Here is a 20513-nt window from a genome sequence, read left to right as displayed (position 1 = left end):
TAACTCACTGAGATATGTGCCCAGGACAGTGTGCTAAATTCAAACCAGCTGAGCTAGCAGGGAAATTCCCATTAGCTGCTGCCAGAGGGTTCAACCTGCCCATTACCAAATTAGCCACTTTTGAATAATTTTCAAGGAAACTCTCTACATATCTGAAAATAACATTTTGTTCCAGTGTGAGCCATGCTTCCAACAAGAACATTTTATCCAAACAACACTACAGTACGACAAACAGTTAAGACTAACTGAATGAATGAATGAATGTTTAATGACAGCCGAGCATGAAAAATACATTGGCTATTGGGTATCAAAATAAGATAAATGCGAAAATAAAACCGTTAAGAGATAACAATATTTATTCACTATCTGACATGTTATCAATGTCATCATCATCCATGTCCTCCTGCCCCCCACCCCCCTCATCCCCACTGTTGTCTTTGTCCCAGTCCTTCATATTGGCACCCATCATGAAATCGTCTCTTAAAATACTCCACTTGTCATTCTCTTCCGTCTCAACCGGCTCCTCTTTTATCTGAAACATAAATAAATTGACTTTTTTTCATTCAAAATTTGTGACTTTATCCTCCACTGAAAGGACAGTATTTGATAGCTTGCATTATTTATATTATAATTATATAATTAATTACATATATTCAAATGTAATATCTTCTATCTAAACATATTCTCTTCATTTACAGAAAGTGGCTAAAAAAGAGATACAATTAAAGTCCTCGAGAAGCATTTAATGTATTCCTCAACTTTCTAGGTTTAAAATATACAGAATTTTTTAATGGAAAATACTTTAGGGGCTACTAAAACATAGTAACAACAGGACTTGTAGAATTTTTAATAAAAATCCACTAGCCATGGGATCAGTGATATTTTAAATTTACTAGCCATGATTAAAAATTCACTAGCCCTACTTTACTTTAAGTTAATACAATTTTACTAAATAATAGTAAAACACAGATATGTCACCTAAAGAGAAAGACACAAACTTTGGATGGTGGGGGATGGGGGCAGGATATTCATATTTACAAAATAGACAACTGCAACATTCGACAAAAAAATGTCACTAGCTGTTGGGCATGACAATAGTAGTTATTAGCCCAACATTGAATATCACTAGCCAGAGTGGGGCTACCATAATCTATATGTTTGTAACTGGTACACGTTCACATATTATACTGTGCCAAATAAGTTTAGCAATTACGTACAAGATATGAAATACAGACAACCTGATTGGATGTTGAATTTATTTGTACACATTATTTCATTGATACAGCATTTCTGAATGTAGCCAGCAGTAACACGCTGTCACTGTATCAAAGTCGTCACTTTAATGTCAACTGATGAAACGGAGGGGTACATCTACCAAAATGTTGAGAGAAGCTCAATAATGTGTGTGTGCACCAGCGGCATTGATGCAGCAATACATCATCGTCTCATGCTTCTAATGAGACCATTAATCTCAGGAACAGTAATTGCATTCCATTCCTGGTTCAGAGCAATTTGTAGGTCATGGACATTAAGGATATGAGGATTGTTTTCGCGTACCCTACAGCCCAGTAGGTACCATGCACACTCAATTGGGGACAAGTCAGGGGACTTTGGTGGCCAGTTCAACACTTGGATGTGGTTCCACTCAAGAAGATTAGTGGTTAGCCTAGCGGTATATGGTCTAGCATTGTCATGTTGAAACAGAAAGCCAGGATGCTGCTGCAGGAATGGAATGACCACTGGTGTAATGATCTCGTCACAGTAACGTTGTGCAGTCATGTTTCCGTGAATGAAATCGAGATCTGTTTTACCTCCACCATGAATGCCGGCCCAGACCATGACGCTGCCACCGCCATATCGGTCATGCTGAATGACGTTGTCTGCATCATATCGTTCTCCCCGTCGCCTCCATACACGACGCCTACCATCCGCAAACTGAACACAAAACCTGGATTTGTCTATGAATAATGTCTGATCCCATTGTCTGCGTCGCCAGTGTTGGTGTATTCTGGCCCATCTCAGACGTTCCTGAATGTGGCGCGCTGTCAGGGGAACAGCAACAACAGGGCAATGTGCTTTTAATCCAGCAGCATGGAGACGGTTACGGACAGTTTGAGCATGAATTCTAGTGCCTGTGGTTTGCTGCAAAGTATGGGCTAAACGAGGAGCACTTCGAACCTGTGACGTCGAGATGACGTCACTAAATACCTATCTTCCCTTGGAGTAGTTAATCGTGGTCTACCAGAATGTGGTCGATCTCGCACTTGCCCAGTTTTGTGCACGCATTGTCGAAAGTCGTGATATGGTACTGTCATGAACACGAAAGTACTGAGCGAAGTCATGTACGCGTTGGCCGGCGTTAAGCCGTCCCATTGCTTCATGATGTTGATTTTCCGTTAAGCCTGGACGGCAACCCATTATAACAGGATAAATTCTTCCTTTTGTTTTTGGATAATGTTGGTTCAGTGCATCAAAATGTGATTTCAATACATCCGTATTGCACGCGCTTCTGCGACAGCACGAGCGCACCGCGTTTGCACGTGCAGTACACATAGCGGCGTGCGATATGACAAATGGTGTTCTTTTCATTACCCAAAGTGACAGGGCATATGCAACTAACATATTACCAAGTTTTATCACTTTATTTTAATTTATTTGGAAGCAACAGTCATTTACAAAAACTTGCTAAACTTTTTTGGTTAAGTATACATTCTGTATTTACAACAAACAAGCATAACCAACATGAATGACCCCAGTTCTCTGCATATTCTATAGTATTTAACACCAACGTAGGCATACGAAAATGTTAATACATCCCAAGATATAATAAATACTTATAACTGTGCTTGAGCAACTCGGCATGAAATAAAAAATATATGTAAACAGAAATAAATCCAAAAACAAACATCTGTAAATATCAGGAATTCTGTTTCAGTTACTGAATTCCATCTGGTTTTCCATGTTTGTGGAAAATCATCCTGTTTAAGAAAACAGTGAATTACCTCTTCTTGTTCAACTTTTATCACCGACGTACTGGCTGATGTTCCTTTAAGTAAGTCTAAGAATTTCCCTTTTGTCATCGACTCCATGACTTTGTCTTGTTTTCTAACAGACGCACCAGCCTCCACGAGTTTATCACCCAGCAGTTTCTGTTGTCTCTGCACAGCATTAAACAACTGGACCACGCCCCTATAGCAAAGATTAAAAATAAAATATCACAGTCAAACTTGGGGTAACCATCATCTGTCTATAAAAGGAATGTGTACTAAAATGCATAATTTGACCTCAGCACATATATCTATACATGTATATATATCACCTTCTCAAAGTTAGTTGTTCACAATTTTTACAAACCAATCATACAATGAGTGCTTTTTTTTCTACCCCCCTTCCATTCCTAAAAAGGTTCATCAAAAATGATAATCAAGTAAATTATATATTTTTTATTGACATTTGTTCTCATTTTAGAAGAGTGTTCTGACATTACTCCCCTCCCCACACTCCATGTTAATGGCTTACTCCTGAAAATTATAATTTCAAATGCACAGTTTTATTGGAAACAACAAAATAACATGAAAGTATTCCTGGGTTTAAATCCCAGACTGAACCATTTCACAAGGATTTCCAGAGACAGTTAGGTTCATTCATTTACCGTGTTGCAATTCTTTGTAGATATCTTTCTCTGTCTTTATCAAGTGGATGTGGCTTTATTCGTCCCATGTTCTCCCATAATTTCTTCTACAAAAAAATAAACACAAGAGACTCTGAGAGAGAGAGAGAGAGAGAGAGAGAGAGAGAGAGAGAGAGAGAGAGAGAGAGAGAGAGAGAGAATATCACTGACTGTTAACTGTAGAGCTGGGTGGTATACTGTATATACCATTTGGTAATTGGTATCATGTCAATACCCATTTACCGTACCGAGCACATTTTGAAAGACCGAAATTTCGGTATTGAAAAATGTCATCTGCCATTTAGTAAAGCACTATCAATATATCTCACAAACGCAAAATTAAATTAATTTAGATGCAATTAGCAGGTGAGAATTAACTTGGGCATGCATTTAAAGCCAAGTATATAAAAAATACCACTTGATATCGGCATTGTATCAATACCGAATATCGATACCGAGGTAAATCATCCCCAAAATACTGATACCGAACCTAAAATTTAAATACCGCCCTGGCTCTAGTTAACTACACACTGAAATTAAGATGCATTAATTGATCTCATTTTAATAGTAGAACTTTTGGGTTAACTTATTATAATATTAATGACATACCAAGAATGTTTGGCGTAATTTATTAATGACATAATAAACTTGTTAAGAAGTTACATTTAAAATATATCCATTTTCTTCCACTCTGGATTCTGTCCTATATGTATGTGAGTTGAGGTTTCTTGAAACATACATATCAATAATTAATCCTGACCAAGAGAGGTTGCAAAATGATAACATGTTATAAACTGTAAAATTCGAAAACTTAACTTCCACTGCATGAGATAAAACATATCCTCAAGTAACTGTGAACCGGCCTATTAATGGGAAAAGGTTTCTACGCACATGATAAAATAATATTTTACCTTGTTTAATTTACAACGCTAGCTCTGGCACTCGCCAGATTCACCAATTGCAAATTTTGAAAACAGTTGGCAAAATTTATTTTAATTCGGCGAAATAATTTCAGGTAATAATTGACATTTTATAGAAAATAGCTGTTGATTTCTGCAATTTTTTAAGTTTAATAGACAATTCGGCGAAATGTTTTGCTCACCCAGATCTAGCCCTGAATTTTACTATCAAAATTAACCAATAATGTTAATGTTAACCAACAATTGTGAAGAGATTAAATGCATGACATGGTCTAATGTTGACATTCCTCAGATCCTACCATAAACCGGGCTATTGGTGTTTTTTGAAGAGTGACGCATGTCATGTGACTTCACCAAAACTCATATGCAAAGAATCTGCGAAACAGAGGCGACTGATAATCAGTGTAAAACTTTCGTATTTACTTTGTTTAATATTGCACATCATTCAATATAGTGCTAGAGTGACAAATGGCCGTCATGTATACATTTCCACCTGTACGTAAATACATATATATTTTACTTTGTTTAATATTGCACATCATTCAATATAGTGCTAGAGTGAAAAATGGCCGTCATGTTTACATTTCCACCTGAACGTAAATACATATATATTTTACTTTGTTTAATATTGCACATCATTCAATATAGTGCTAGAGTGAAAAATGGCCATCATGTATACATTTCCACCTGTACGTAAATACATATATATTTTACTTTGTTTAATATTGCACATCATTCAATATAGTGCTAGAGTGAAAAATGGCCGTCATGTCTACATTTCCACCTGTAAGTAAATACATATATATATTTTATTCCTACTTATTTTTTTCCACATCTGTGTAGTTTGGTTTTGGAAATATTTTGTTATTTCAACAAATGTTTTCTGATATCAGCGTTCACATGTGTGTAGATTCCTTAAAAACAAGCAATTTGCATATTGACTCATGGCAAATAATGAAACACATGTTAAAGGAATCAAGTACATCTTTTAAAGGCTCTGTTAAATAAAACAAAATTAAATTAAAATCTGTACTTCTACAGTACATGCGTATTGCACTGATCAATACCTTTTCCATTTTCTCAAGGACATCCTTATATTCAATTTCATCATCTGAATTATTTCCTCTTTTAGTTTTTCTCAGTTTCTGAAGTTCTTTTTCTGTTTTTGCTTTCAGTAAAATTATCTTTTTATGCTTTGGAACATTTTTGCTGAGAATTTTTGACATAACATCTGCAAGTCCCTGGTGCTTTCCTTCTGTTTTTTCTTCTTGGATTTCTTTTTCTGAATCTTCATTTTCATTTTCACTTTCTGAATCTGTAAATCAACATATATCACCTGTTAGCATGATTTCTGTCAAATTCTAGTATAGAGCACATTGATTAATTAATGAGGGATCACCCAACTGCCATTGCCAAATTAGCCAATTGTTAAAAACAATTTATACAAAGATTTAAAGGGACATTCCTGAGTTTGCAGCATTGTAAGATGTTTCCGACTAATAAAATATTTCTACGATTAAACGTACACATTAAATATGTTTTCTTGTTTAGAATATCAGTGTCTGTATATTCAGTGTGTTTCTGGTCATCTTAATATTTGTAAGAAGCCCAAACTGGATTTGGTCTTCAAATAATTTCATATGTACAAAAAACCCTTTTTTTAGGAAATTAAATTAAATTTAACCTAGTACAAATATTATACTCTCGATATGTGAAAGTTGATTACAACAAAATCATTCCCAGTGTGAGACCTGATTAATCATCAGCTAAATTTATAATTCTGACATACATGTTGTCTTTATAGAGAAAACTACAACATTTTTCCAGTAACAACAAAGAGTTTTAATTTGATTAATACTGTAAATAATATTTATTAATTGATTCGTCCTATGTCCTTTAATTTTTAGAGTTCACTATTTGCCAGCGATAACCAGCCCTTCAACAGGGCTCACACTGTCCAAATTTTGTTTTGTTTAACAACACCACTAGTGCACATTAATTAATTAATCATCGGCTATTGGATGTCAAACATTTAGTAATTCTGACTCATAGTCATCAGAGGAAACCCGCTACATTTTTCCTAATGCAGCAAGGGATCTTTTATATGTACTTTCCTACAGACAAAAAAGCATATACCACGGCTTTTGACCAGTTGTGGTGCACTGGTTGGTACAAAAAAAATCAGGTGAATGGATCCACTGAGGTGGTTTGATCATGCAATGCAAGCACCTCAAGCGAGCACTCAACCGACTGAGCTACATATATATCCCGCCACTCACTCAGCCCAATGCCAAGTTAGTGAATTGCTATTTTTTATACAAAGTGGCTACAATATTTAGTCTTTGGCTAACAGAATATTCCTTAAATTAACCATATTTTAATACTTTTTAGGGAAATACTCTTCATATCTGAAAATTGGCTAAACCATAATTCATTCTAGGGCGAGCCCTGCTTCAGCCTAGGTCACAGCTCGGTTGGTCTAGTAATAATATACTAGTATGCAAAACATAATGGTTGACACTAAAACTGTAAAAACATTGGCACTGTTAGAAGGTTGTGTAGATTTATAACTATAGCCTCTATTAGAAACATACTTATCTGCCCTTGTTGGTCATCGTGCTACGGGCCGGGTCCCAATTAGCCACTAAATTATTTCCGGTGCATTACGCTCCAGTCGTTGCAACAAAGGCCCTTTGTTACTACTGAAATGTGGAGTAGTTGTCAACTTGTTCTTTTATTTTTTGATGTTAATAAAGTTTTCTATTACTATTATTGTTCGTTAGAACAATGTTTACAAAAAAGAAAATGTACAATATGTTTTGTGCTCAACAAAAATACTTACGAACACGTTAAAATGGCACCTTAATAAAGTTTTAATATTTGCAAGTAATATGCATGTGTTTGTATATATATCATTGTCTACGAATGGAAGTACATTAATTTGACTAAATGACTAGCTGCAATTTTCTGTACCGTTAGCTGCATTATTAACTTCGACCTATGCAGTAGTTAATAATGAAACTAATGATACAGAAATTCACTTCCTCGCCTAACGATAAGGTTTCTACTGTCTGACTCGCAAACAAATTGGAACAGCGAGTCCAGTGTCATTGTCAGATGGACATAGTGTAACGGACACAATTTCATGTGTAATTTAATAGTTACGATCGACTACCTACCTGCAATTATTAATATTATGCACAACCATTAAGCATTCCATGGTGTGTGTGTGTATATATATATATATATATATATATATATACCGGTATATATATATATATATATATATATATATACACACACTGGCGTAGGAAGCAGGGAGGCAAGTGCCCCCCACTTTTCAGATAGTTTGCTTTATAATAGTGTAAAAGTGTGGCCCCCTCCCTACACTTTTTGGCTGTGAGTGTGTGTTTGTGTGCACATCCCCCCACCTTGCCACCTTCATACGCCACTGGTATATGTACATAGATCAAACTTATTTTTTTCAAATGTGCGTGTTAGTTTGGGTTATGTTTTTGGTTGTGCATGTCTACTGGTGTGTGGGCTTGTTTTGTAGGCTATTGTTTATTTGGGGGCAGATTTGTCATGCAAGACTAACATAAATATGTTCACAGTAAAGACAATGGTTTACTATTATTCCTTACGATTAAGAGTAAAAGTAAAAACAAAAGCACAAAAAACTTTTTACATACATTTAACCAAAAGTTTGACATCCAATAGCTGATGATTAATAAATCAATGTCCTCTTATGGTGTCGTTAAACAAAACAAACTTTTAACTCTCTCTCTCTCTCTGCTCTATCGCCCTCTCCCCCTCCCTCTCTCTCTCTGCTCTATCGCCCTCTCCCTCTCTCTCTCTGCTCTATCGCCCTCTCCCTCTCTCTCTCTGCTCTATCGCCCTCTCCCCCTCCCTCTCTGCTCTATCGCCCTCTCCCCCTCTCTCTCTGCTCTATCGCCCTCTCCCCCTCCCCCTCTGCTCTATCGCCCTCTCCCCCTCCCTCTCTCTGCTCTATCGCCCTCTCCCCCTCCCTCTCTCTCTCTGCTCTATCGCCCTCTCCCCCCCCTCTCTGCTCTATCTATCGCCCTCCCTCTCTCTCTCTGCTCTATCGCCCTCTCCCCCTCCCTCTCTCTGCTCTATCGCCCTCTCCCCCTCCCTCTCTGCTCTATCGCCCTCTCCCCCTCCCCCTCCCTCTCTCGCCCTCTCCCTCTCTCTCTGCTCTATCGCCCTCTCCCCCTCCCTCTCTCTCTCTGCTCTATCGCCCTCTCCCCCTCCCCCCCTCTCTCTCTGCTCTATCGCCCTCTCCCCCTCCCCCTCTCTGCTCTATCGCCCTCTCCCCCTCCCCTCTATCGCCCTCTCCCCCTCCCTCTCTCTGCTCTATCGCCCTCTCCCCCTCCCTCTCTGCTCTATCGCCCTCTCCCCCTCCCTCTCTGCTCTATCGCCCTCTCCCCCTCCCCCTCTGCTCTATCGCCCTCTCCCCCTCCCCTCTCTCTCTCTGCTCTATCGCCCTCTCCCCCTCCCTCTCTCTCTCTGCTCTATCGCCCTCTCCCCCTCCCTCTCTCTCTCTGCTCTATCGCCCTCTCCCCCTCTCTCTGCTCTATCGCCCTCTCCCCCTCTCTCTGCTCTATCGCCCTCTCCCCCTCCCCCTCTCTCTCTCGCTCTATCGCCCTCTCCCCTCTGCTCTATCTGCTCTCTCCCGCTCCCTCTCTGCCCTCTCCTCTCTCTGCTCTATCGCCCTCTCCCCCTCCCCCTCTCTGCTCTATCGCCCTCTCCCTCTCTCTGCTCTATCGCCCTCTCCCCCTCCCTCTCTGCTCTATCGCCCTCTCCCCCTCCCTCTCTGCTCTATCGCCCTCTCCCCCCTCCCCCTCTGCTCTATCGCCCTCTCTCTCTGCTCTATCGCCCTCTCCCCCTCCCTCTCTCTCTCTGCTCTATCGCCCTCTCCCCCCCCTCCCTCTCTCTCTGCTCTATCGCCCTCTCCCCCTCTCTCTCTGCTCTATCGCCCTCTCCCCCTCCCTCTCTGCTCTATCGCCCTCTCCCCCTCCCCCCTCTCTCTCTGCTCTATCGCCCTCTCCCCCCCCCCCCCCCTCTCTCTCTGCTCTATCGCCCTCTCCCCCTCCCCCTCTCTCTCTGCTCTATCGCCCTCTCCCCCTCCCTCTCTGCTCTATCGCCCTCTCCCCTCTCTCTCTGCTCTATCGCTCTCTCCCCCTCCCCCTCTCTCTCTGCTCTATCGCCCTCTCCCCCTCTCTCTGCTCTATCGCCCTCTCCCCCTCCCCCTCTGCTCTATCGCCCTCTCCCTCTCTCTCTGCTCTATCGCCCTCTCCCCCTCTCTCTCTCTCTGCTCTATCGCCCTCTCCCCCTCCCCCTCTCTCTGCTCTATCGCCCTCTCCCCCTCCCCCTCTCTCTCTGCTCTATCGCCCTCTCCCCTCCCCCCCTCTCTCTGCTCTATCGCCCTCTCCTCCTCCCCCTCTCTCTCAATAAACGTAGTGCTGTGACCTCGATTAATTTACAAAGTTATCAAATTCTGAAAGTATGTGATCTGATAAATATCACATACTTTGATTACACTGGATATGCTAGAAAATATATGATAAATATATATATACACACACACACACACACACATATACATTACTACATACATTATTGGTTATTAATTTGTGTGTGTGTGTGTGTTTGCATACATTACAGAAATGATGATAAAACATTTGCATGTTGCATCAAGGCGAATTATTTGCAATGGTTTATTGTCATTTTGTGCTACGTCTTTGTTCATGTTTGTTTCTTCTTGTGGTTTATTTATGCTTAAACATTAAATAATGATGGGATTTTTGTGGTCAGTGTTTCTGTATCTAACGTTATTTGAAGGATTATTTCTTGTTAAAACAAAAAAGAATAAGCAGTAAGTCAAATTTCTACCGGTAAATGTATTACTGTCTTTATGGCAGACAAGTCTATTAAATTTAATTAATTCTAAAGATATAGTTGAAAATGTCACTCACAAGTCTTTACCACACATACTCTATTTGCAATTCAAAGACACCAGTGCATTCCAATTCAAATGTGATTAAGTACTTTATATACTCCTTTGCACACTTAGAGGACATTGTTGTTCCTGTCAAGTCTAATGCTTTTTAAAAAGTACACAACTGTTTCTATATCTAACTGTGTTATCTAATTAAACCTGCCTTTGAGCAACTCTTATCTAAACAGCTCAAACTGCTGTTAAATAAACACAGGAAGAACTTATAAGACACACCATTAAGTAGGAGCAGGGAACTGGATTTCTGGTTAATTATACTCTTGAAATGAAATAAGGGATAACACAAATAGTAACAGATAATGGAAAAAAGAAAGAAAGAAATGTTTTATTTAACGACGCGCTCAACACATTTTATTTACGGTTATATGGCGTCAGACATATGGTTAAGGACCACACAGATTTTGAGAGGAAACCCGCTGTCGCCACTACATGGGCTACTCTTCCGATTAGCAGCAAGGGATCTTTTATTTGCGCTTCCCACAGGCAGGATAGCACAAACCATGGCCTTTGTTGAACCAGTTATGGATCACTGGTCGGTGCAAGTGGTTTACACCTATCCATTGAGCCTTGTGGAGCACTCACTCAGGGTTTGGAGTCGGTATCTGGATTAAAAATCCCATGCCTCGACTGGGATCCGAACCCAGTACCTACCAGCCTGTAGACCGATGGCCTAACAGATAATGGTGTCTAAAAATCAAAACCCCACCCTCCCGCCATGGAACCGTGGACTGGCTATACGAGAACCCGAATCCATGGTGGGCGTGCCCGAACCATAAGGATGTGGGCACGTTAATATAATTCCCTTCCTTCCTTCCAAAACCCTCAATCCATAGTGTCAGAAGTTGACAGTATTACTGTAAAGTCATATTGACACTACTGTCTTTTAATCTCACATTACAACTTTGTACTAAACATTACTATGCTAGTAGTAAATTACGTGTTCCCTGATATCTTTCCATCAGTATACATGTAGAAATATATAATAAGGTATAGATGTACAATCTGCAATTTCTACTGTTATCCTAGCAGATTATAAGATATATTTCATTTAGTTATATTGAATATTACGTTTATAATAATCCAGTTGCCCAAGTGTCTGTGCAGAAAATTGTTGCAGGAGGGGCTCTATATTGGCAGCTTGATATATTAAAAATGAAGTGAAATAATAATAATAATACTGATAATAATAGACGTAGCAGGAGAATTTAATACCCCCAAATCCCCCTACACATACATGTGTATGCCTGTTGTCACTGATCCCTTCACATATCAGAACTCCAATTAAAAAAAAAAAAGTAAACAAATAAGCAAAAACATTCAAATATTATTATCACATAAATTTAGCAGTGATTGAAATTTCCAGACAAAACATGATTAAATATTATACAATAAAATTGTGTAAATAAAAAAACGATTAGTTTTTGATGTCTATTAAAAGTGCAATGTTACTATCTTTTGAAAAGGACATGAAGTTATAAGAAATGTAACTTAATTTATAATATGTATGGTAATACATGGTAAATATTTTATACATATTTAATAGATCATCCTACTATTTAATCTTTTTCAGTGTTAGTTTACACCAGACCTATTACTGACTATAAAGTTGGTAGAAAAGTACTAGTAACACACAGGCAAAGGGGCCAGAGGAGCCTATGCCCCCCCCCCCCCCCCCCCCCAAAAAAAAAACCCCCAAACAAAACAAACCCACACACATGGGAGGTCCAAAACATTGACTTTTTAAAAAAACTACATGTATACATGTGTATATTTAAAAATATGTGTACTCTCCACCAAGAAAAAAACAAAACAAACAAAATATAGATTAGACATTCTCATAAAAACATTATAATAAATGTATTGCCATACATGTACTTAAATTCATATATTGGTGTACAGTATATTTATATTAACATTTCAGGAGTTTTTACCAGAGAGAGTATGAAAGCTTACAAAAGTTTAGAAGCACACAATTATTTCCTATCAGGATGGGTTCAAACAGTGTTGAACTATCAACCTCCCGACAGCATCCACATTGTGCTGATGTGAGAGCCTCCCAAAGACTGAATGGTGAACCACATCACCCTTGGGCTGCTCTTTCTACTGATGGATCAGTGGCTGTTGCCCACTGTGACTGCATGGCAGGGTACGTAAATATCATCTAGATAATAGTTAACAAGAACAAAATAATACTTTTTTAAATATTTTATTCAATATCGAGTTCATATACAATCTTGTATACATATACAGGTACACACTTATGTAATAATCAAATTATAACACAATTTGTTACTGATCAATTTTAAAAACGTATATTTTTATGGAAACATTCCATTTGTGCATTGTCTATAAATACCTTCCCATGTTGTTTATATGTGTTCTCTATTTTTCAGGATTTACCTATAAAGGGAATATCTGTTGATTTTTACATTTGAAATATATGTTTTATCAAGAATAAATATATTATAATAATGTGGATAAACTATCATATTTCAAAAGTAGAAGGCCAATAAATATGTCCCAAGTAAAATAATTTTAATTGTTACAAGCTTTAGTGAGTGACAAATAAAAATTGTTTCAAGAGGGACAGAAATTTGTTATTGTATTTATAACTCATGATGATGTAATTTTTAGTACCAACAAAGTGATTGATTTGTAAGTACTAAATCGTCCAATAATATTGTAAATCACCCCAATGAATAATAATTACAGGTATGTCTGTAATGTTACATGGCTAAGGTTTTACAATATTAACATGTTTTATGTTTTTTCTTACAGTTTGAGAGAATCCTGTTCTCATATTGCGGCGCTGCTATTTAAAGTTGAAGCTGCTGTACAACTGGGTTATACATCACAGACATGTACTGACCTCCCTTGTTAATGGAACGAAGATTTCGTAAAGAAAATACAGAAGTCAAAAAGAAAACGTGAGGAGATCACACCACCAACAGACGAGGAGAAACGATTGCTGTTAGGAAAATTATATGAGTGTTCCCATCAACCGGTAGTTCTGAGCACTTTCTCAGAATATTCCGACCAATTCCATTGGAAGAATGTTGTTGAGCCAGACACTGTGGTTCTACCCAATTTGAGAACATATTTTAACCCAGATTATGCAGCACTTTCTGTTGAGGAACTTGGTATCAAATGTATTGAAATACAAAATGAAATGTTTTTAAGACCCAATGTTATTCAATACATTTATGATGTGACAAAGAAGCAAGCCAGTTCAGTCACATGGCATGACCAAAGAATTGGGAGAATAACGTCTTCTACAGTTCACCAGGTGTTGCACACAAATGTTAACAAGCCAGCATTATCACTTATCAAGACACTGTGTACCGGGACTGTTAAAGAATTGAATGTGGCACCCGTCAAGTGGGGCAAAGATAACGAAAAAGCAGCTTTGGAAAGTTATACCCAAATAATGAAATCTTCTCATACTGATTTTGTTATTAATGAAGCAGGACTTTTAATAGATAAAAAACACCCTTATTTAGCAGCTAGTTCAGACTCAATCGCTTCATGTGCATGCCATGGTCAATGGGTAGTTGAGGTATAATGTCCCTACACCCAGAGGGAAAAAACGTACCATGAGTACATGAATGAAAATCATGTTGTCTGATGATGGACGAAGAAGCCAGTAAACTCAAAGAAAAACATAGTTATTACAGTCAGGTACAGATGCAAATGTATATACATGATACTGCACTTTGTGATTTTTACCCCAAGATTTACGGCAATATCATATGTCACAAGAAATCATTCATTCATTGCTGAAATGCTGGAAAAAACGCGAGACTTTCATGTTAAATGTGTGATGCCAGAGCTTCTGACACAGACTTTAGAAAATAATAGTGTACCAACTGCAACCACTTCTAGTTGTCCTGACAATCAAGTGTATTGTTCTTGTAATTCCACTAATGGTTCGTTAATGATTGGTTGCAATGAACCAACTTGTCAAGTACAATGGACTGTGTAAAACTTAAACGGATCCCTAAAGGAGACTGGTTTTGCAAAACATGTCGGAAAGACCATAAAACAAACAAATAATAACATACTGGTACCATATATCATACTATTAATGCAGTTTTATTTTAAGCTATCAAAAATATGGTCCTTGTGCTTAAATAAAACAAATAATTTCTTTGGATAAGTGAAAACATTGGTGGACAAGTATATTTCTAGATGTGTTTGTCCGGTGGACTAGTGAAAGATTCTGCTTATTTCTATCGCTGATCTGTTACAGTTAAAGGCATACTGTCACAGATTTAAGGACGGTATTTCTTTAAAAATGGATAATAAATAAAAATTACATTAATTGTTGGAAACCAAATCTAGCTATCGCATCACCTTAACTGAACCATGATGGAATGAAATCCATGTCAACCCTCTCGGCAGTTTTAGTTTTTGAATTATGGATCATTGCTATAATTCAATAATTTTTTACAAAATATCATTAATAAATGGAGTATGGTGGTTATGAAGATGGTTGAATAAAGTACATTTAGGGACAAATCAAATTATTTTTGTTCAGGTAATACTTTGTTAGACCATTAAATAGATCAGTGGTCTGTGACAATATGCCTTTAATTCTTAAAAAAGTAATCAAATGGGGTTGTGGGTGGGTTGAAATCAGTTTACACATTATGTTCCTCAGTTTTCAGAATAAACAATGCCATCACCAAGATTGGTCAGTGCAGCACACAGCCGTACCAGTTTGTCAATGTGTGCTTTTGTTGGTACTGCTGCTTCATCGTTCAAAGTTTTTATACAGTTAATAGGTAATGTACCATGCAAAATCCGATACCTGTTTTTCATTAGTCCAATCACCCTTTCAATATGAATCCGAACACTGGCTAGTTTACGTGATTTTTCTACATCCTCAGCAGATAATTGCTTTTTACCTTTGGTGAATGCTGGTGTTAATAGTTCAGCAGAACATACACTTGCAAAATCATCATGAAGGGTAAAGCCACGGTCAGCAAGTATTTGGTCATTAGGATGATGATATTTTGGATGAATAAATCCACACGCACGAACAAGTTCCACATCTGATATACACCCTCCCCAAGCAGTTGACAGAAATGTTACAGATCCAATAGGGCTATATGCTATGAATACTTTGACAGTACTGTGTTTTTTATAATTGGAGTAGCACTTACCATGTGCTGACAGACATTTGGGCCGGTCTATAAAAATTTCAAAGCAGTCAACTATGGCTGTGAGTTTAGGAAATTTTGTTTTAAAAATGCTAGGCAAGGTTTTGTTCATAATTTCCCGATCAGGCCAGTGTACCAGATAGCCTAGCTTTTCACTCATTAGGTTGACCCATCTCCAAAACATATCTGTCAGAGTTGAGGAAGGAATTTCACACTGTTCTGCCAAAAGATCAAATGGCACATCTATGCGCAACTTTACTAGTGTGACAAAAAATTGGTCTATCAGTGGTAACTTTCTTGTTAAGAGTGTTGGTTTCAACTTTCATGTAAGCTTCCAATACTGAAAAGACTGACAAAAAAACATCCCATCGCAGACCAGTGTAAAATTTAGCTTTTTTGTCATCGTTCTGACACAAATTTGATCGTAATCGTGCAGAATTTAAATTGCACTTGAGTTGTTTGTTTTCAAGTATTAGTTTTTCCTTCTCTTGTCTTAGGTTATCCATCTCCATGATTAACATATTTCGCTCCTTTGAAAAAGATTCACTTTTATCTTGTATGACATCTTGGGATGGTGGTGTTTCGAGGAATGCATTATCTAATGACCGCAGAGGAGTTCCGTCATTTTCTTTGTTTCCTTCAAAGTTTGTTGGTGTTGATGTGCTGCTCAAAGGTGGATCCGATGGATTCGGTGTGCTGGTTTTAAGTCTCTTACTTGTTGGTGCTGGAGATGTAAAATGAATCCTCCGTTTGATTGCACTGTTGAACTTTTGCACTTTTTGTTGTTTGACATCATCTGTTGGTTTTTGTGATGAATATGTAAATACTGATGGGATGTAGTCCGGATGAGTTGTGCAAAGATGTGGCTTTCCTGAAATGATAAGAGCTTATTTTAAATGGACTGTCTTGAGTTTTCGAAACAAACACTCATCCTGCTTTTCCCTGGGCTTTTAGAACAATATCTTACAATAACATAATTTAAATATAAATAATTGAATTTCTACCGGATAAATAGATTTGGAATAATCTTTGACCAAATAATTTTAATTTCTGTTTGGCCATTGCAAGAAATAACAAATTTGTATGTATACAGTGCTGTCCGGTGTATCGGCGCACCTAAGCTTTCAAGGACCATTTTCTATGTGAACATTGTGAAATATTTAATAAAATGCGTCTCTCACCAATGAAGAAGTGCATAATCTGAAATACACTACAAACTGTTTTGTCTGTAGTAAATAAACATTTTAAAATGGTGCATAAATATAGTCACCCCCATGTATCCAAAACGATTTGCATGTCCGGCGATTCCGCTATTTATAAACCGCCCATGACCTCACTTTTAGCCCATAAGCGCTACACTATTGTCCCAGAATTATTTGAGTACTTTTTTGTTTTGTCTTGTTAAAAATATTACTATGAAAATGAACGATCACATATGACCCATCTCATGATCAGTTTCGGAATCGTTTTCTCGAGTGGCACAGTACTGCAAATGCATACATGTTCATTGTTATGCATGGCTAAGATGCCTACATGGATTTTATTTTTCTCGGGTAGATTGTGCACACACGTGGATCTTATTTCGCTTTTATTTTTTATAACAATGTGACAATTGTGAACTGGAATGACTGTCAATTAAGGTGTAAAATTTTCGTTTTCTTTGCATTTGGCTGTGTTTTCTTTTTCGGTTTAAATTAAAAAATAACCGAACGAAAATAATTACATTTATACTCTTTACTATAATTTTTAAAATGCGGGAAAGGTGTTTTTAGACTGGTTTTAACATTCTTAATATCGATAAGGATGACCTACTTCGCGTTTATAAACACGAAAACAGGTGAATGATTTATTTTGAAATTATTATATAATTATTGATAATTCTAAAAAAATAAATTAAATGCACCCTTAACAATAAATATCTTGATACTTGATTAACCACTGAAAAAGGAATTGAACTTTAGGCCCTAATTCATTAAAAACTCCGACAACATGACAACTTCCTAAGCACACTCAAGCAAAATACCAAGTGCGCCGAATCACCGGACACGGTTATATTATTAGACAAAAATAAATATTGAGACATTGCCAAACATCCAAAAAAGTATATTGCATCGAGATATTCATATTCTAAGATACAAAATGTAACTAAATTTTAATTTTAATATTACAAACAGTTTTTATTCGCTGATAAAATTTGTTAAATGGTTACCAAATTAGGAAAGTCCATTTAGCAATACCAGTAATTATTCATAGCATGCATAGCCAATTTTATATATATAATTATTGAACAGTTGTGTGTGTGTTTGTCATATTTCAAATAATATACAGGTAGAGTTAAAAAAAATATTTTTTTGCTTCAAATTGCATCTTATTATTACTGTTTGTCATTATTAATCATTACATACTAAATACATTGCCAAATAATAAATATATACCTGTGTTGTTTTGGTATTGTTCATATACATATACATATATACACATAGATATAGACATACACACATACATACATATGTATATAATAAAACAGCACTATTTAAATATGTAATATCAATATTACACTGTGTGTATGTATGTATATATATATATATATATATATATATATATATATATATATATATATATATATATATATATATATATATAGCATGCATAGCCAATTTTATATATATAATTATTGAACAGTTGTGTGTGTGTTTGTCATATTTCAAATAATATACAGGTAGAGTTAAAAAAAAAAAAAAATTGCTTCAAATTGCATCTTATTATTACTGTTTGTCATTATTAATCATTACATACTAAATACATTGCCAAATAATAAATATACCTGTGTTGTTTTGGTATTGTTCATATACATATACATATACACATATACATATAGATATAGACATACACACATATATACATATGTATATGATAAAACAGCACTATTTAAATATGTAATATCAATATTACACTGTGTGTATGTGTATGTATATGTATATGTATATATATATATATATATATATATATATGTACATACACATATATACATATACTGTATACATATATACATACATGTATATATATATATATATATATATATATATATATATATATATATATATATATATATATATATACACACACGTATATATATATATATGTACATATATATATATATACACACATATATATACATACAATCTATGGTTGGGATGATCCTGGGAGATCAACACAATAGAAGGTGTCAAGTGAAGCCACTCTGCTTCAATGTGGTAAATTGGATGAATTTGGGGATGCTCTAGAGTCAGATCTAACAGATGTGACTTGAAGTCACTGACTTCACGTGTCAAATCACCATATATAGCCATCCTGGCTAAACACCAATAACTTAAACATTAACTCAATAATCCCCAAAATGCATTTTGTTGCCTCATTACTAGATGTTCGAGGTATTTCCTTTCAGAATGCAGTGAAGCTTCCAAATCGTGTATTTAATAGGGAACAAGTATTCAATTCAGAAGCTCCAAATTAAAGTAAAAAAACAAAAATCAAATAAATCTGATTTTTTTCAACCCTGCATACATACATATATATAGGCCTATATATAATAAATCTAGATATAATATACACACTATATTATATATATATATATATATATATATACACACACACACATCAAGCATCATTGCAACTTAAACAACAATAAATTACCAAATAAAACACATTACCTTCAATGAAATGCTCACTACATTTTACAGAATTCTGTGTGGGAAGCCACAGTGTTCCATCAGGTTTGTCTTGTTTTAATGCCCTCATCCACAAGTGGCGCGTGGTCTCTTCTTTAGGAAATTTGTAAAACGATATTTATTTTAACATCATGTTATGGTTTATGCAGCCAACTGCACAACATGTTTTAGGCATCTTGGCCATTAACTGTTGTAAATCATCGACTAAAGTTGACTAAATTTACTATCAAACCATACGTAACTAAGGAGAAGCTTCACTGCGTCACGTGATAAACAATGGCGGATAGGGACGAAGTACCCGTATGTAACGATAGTATGTTCGCTTCAGAGAATATGAAGCAGCAAAACAAGGTTACAAAATGTGACTGTCATTGACCTTATTTCGTAAAAGGTACAATTTTTTAATCACAAGATTTTCTTCAAACACTACTCTTTGGTGAGCAGCCATTGCAAAAAAACCCCACATAGTTTGGTTTCTGACTGTAATGAGAGATCGCCCTACTTCGTCATAACCATCCAAATGTCCGTCTAGCTCTCTTAGTCAGACTACTCAGACTAGTTTGGAACCAGACGTCAAACGCGATTATTTATAAATATATTTTCAAAATAATTATTGTTAAATGAAACAAATAATAATAAAAAATTAAAATTACAGGACTTTACAGGAGGTTAATTATTTTTCCAGGAGTTTTAAGCACTTTCTAGGATGAAAATAAAATTTAAGCTCTTTCCAGGATGCATGCGAAACCTCAGTTACCCTGGAACTGGTTTTACTTTTAGGTCGAAACGACACGGATCCGACAAAAGCAGATTCACTAATTAATTAAAATGTATTTCTTATACGAACCGGCACTGTAGTCTTCGTCTGCGACATCTGAATCAGAAGATAACGCTTCAGAAGCTGATGTTTCTGAGTTTTCATCGACGTTTTGTTTATCCACGTGCATTATTTCAGTCATTGTTTACCGGAAGTGCTTAGCTTGTCGGACTCCTTTG

The 20513-nt window shown here is 36.6% G+C and overlaps 1 protein-coding gene across 1 annotated transcript; it reads right to left on the bottom strand.

Annotated features, from left to right (window-relative positions):
* Window positions 1-338: 338 nt before the first annotated feature.
* On the bottom strand, window positions 339-20496 carry LOC121371586 (RRP15-like protein). Its single transcript, XM_041497591.1, has 5 exons — window positions 20365-20496; window positions 5658-5905; window positions 3653-3738; window positions 3003-3189; window positions 339-532 (listed from the first exon to the last, which is right to left on the bottom strand). Exons 1-5 carry the CDS (start codon window positions 20474-20476, stop codon window positions 356-358), a joined length of 810 nt encoding a protein of 269 aa, XP_041353525.1. The 5' UTR covers window positions 20477-20496; the 3' UTR covers window positions 339-355.
* Window positions 20497-20513: the final 17 nt, after the last annotated feature.

The sequence above is a fragment of the Gigantopelta aegis genome, chromosome 4, assembly GCF_016097555.1.
Source record: "Gigantopelta aegis isolate Gae_Host chromosome 4, Gae_host_genome, whole genome shotgun sequence".
Classification (NCBI taxonomy): Eukaryota; Metazoa; Mollusca; class Gastropoda; order Neomphalida; family Peltospiridae; genus Gigantopelta; species Gigantopelta aegis.
This window is presented reverse-complemented; position numbering and strand designations above follow the sequence as displayed.

What these genes read in the sequence shown, in the direction of transcription:
- LOC121371586 (XM_041497591.1), bottom strand. Translation starts at nt 20,476, where the DNA reads ATGACTGAAATAATGCACGTGGATAAACAAAACGTCGATGAAAACTCA. An exon ending in CTACAAAGAATTGCAACACG is followed by an intron (nt 3,190 to 3,652) that starts GTAAATGAATGA and finishes TCTTTGCTATAG; the next exon opens with GGGCGTGGTCCAGTTGTTTA. An exon ending in TAAAAGTTGAACAAGAAGAG is followed by an intron (nt 533 to 3,002) that starts GTAATTCACTGT and finishes TTTATGTTTCAG; the next exon opens with ATAAAAGAGGAGCCGGTTGA.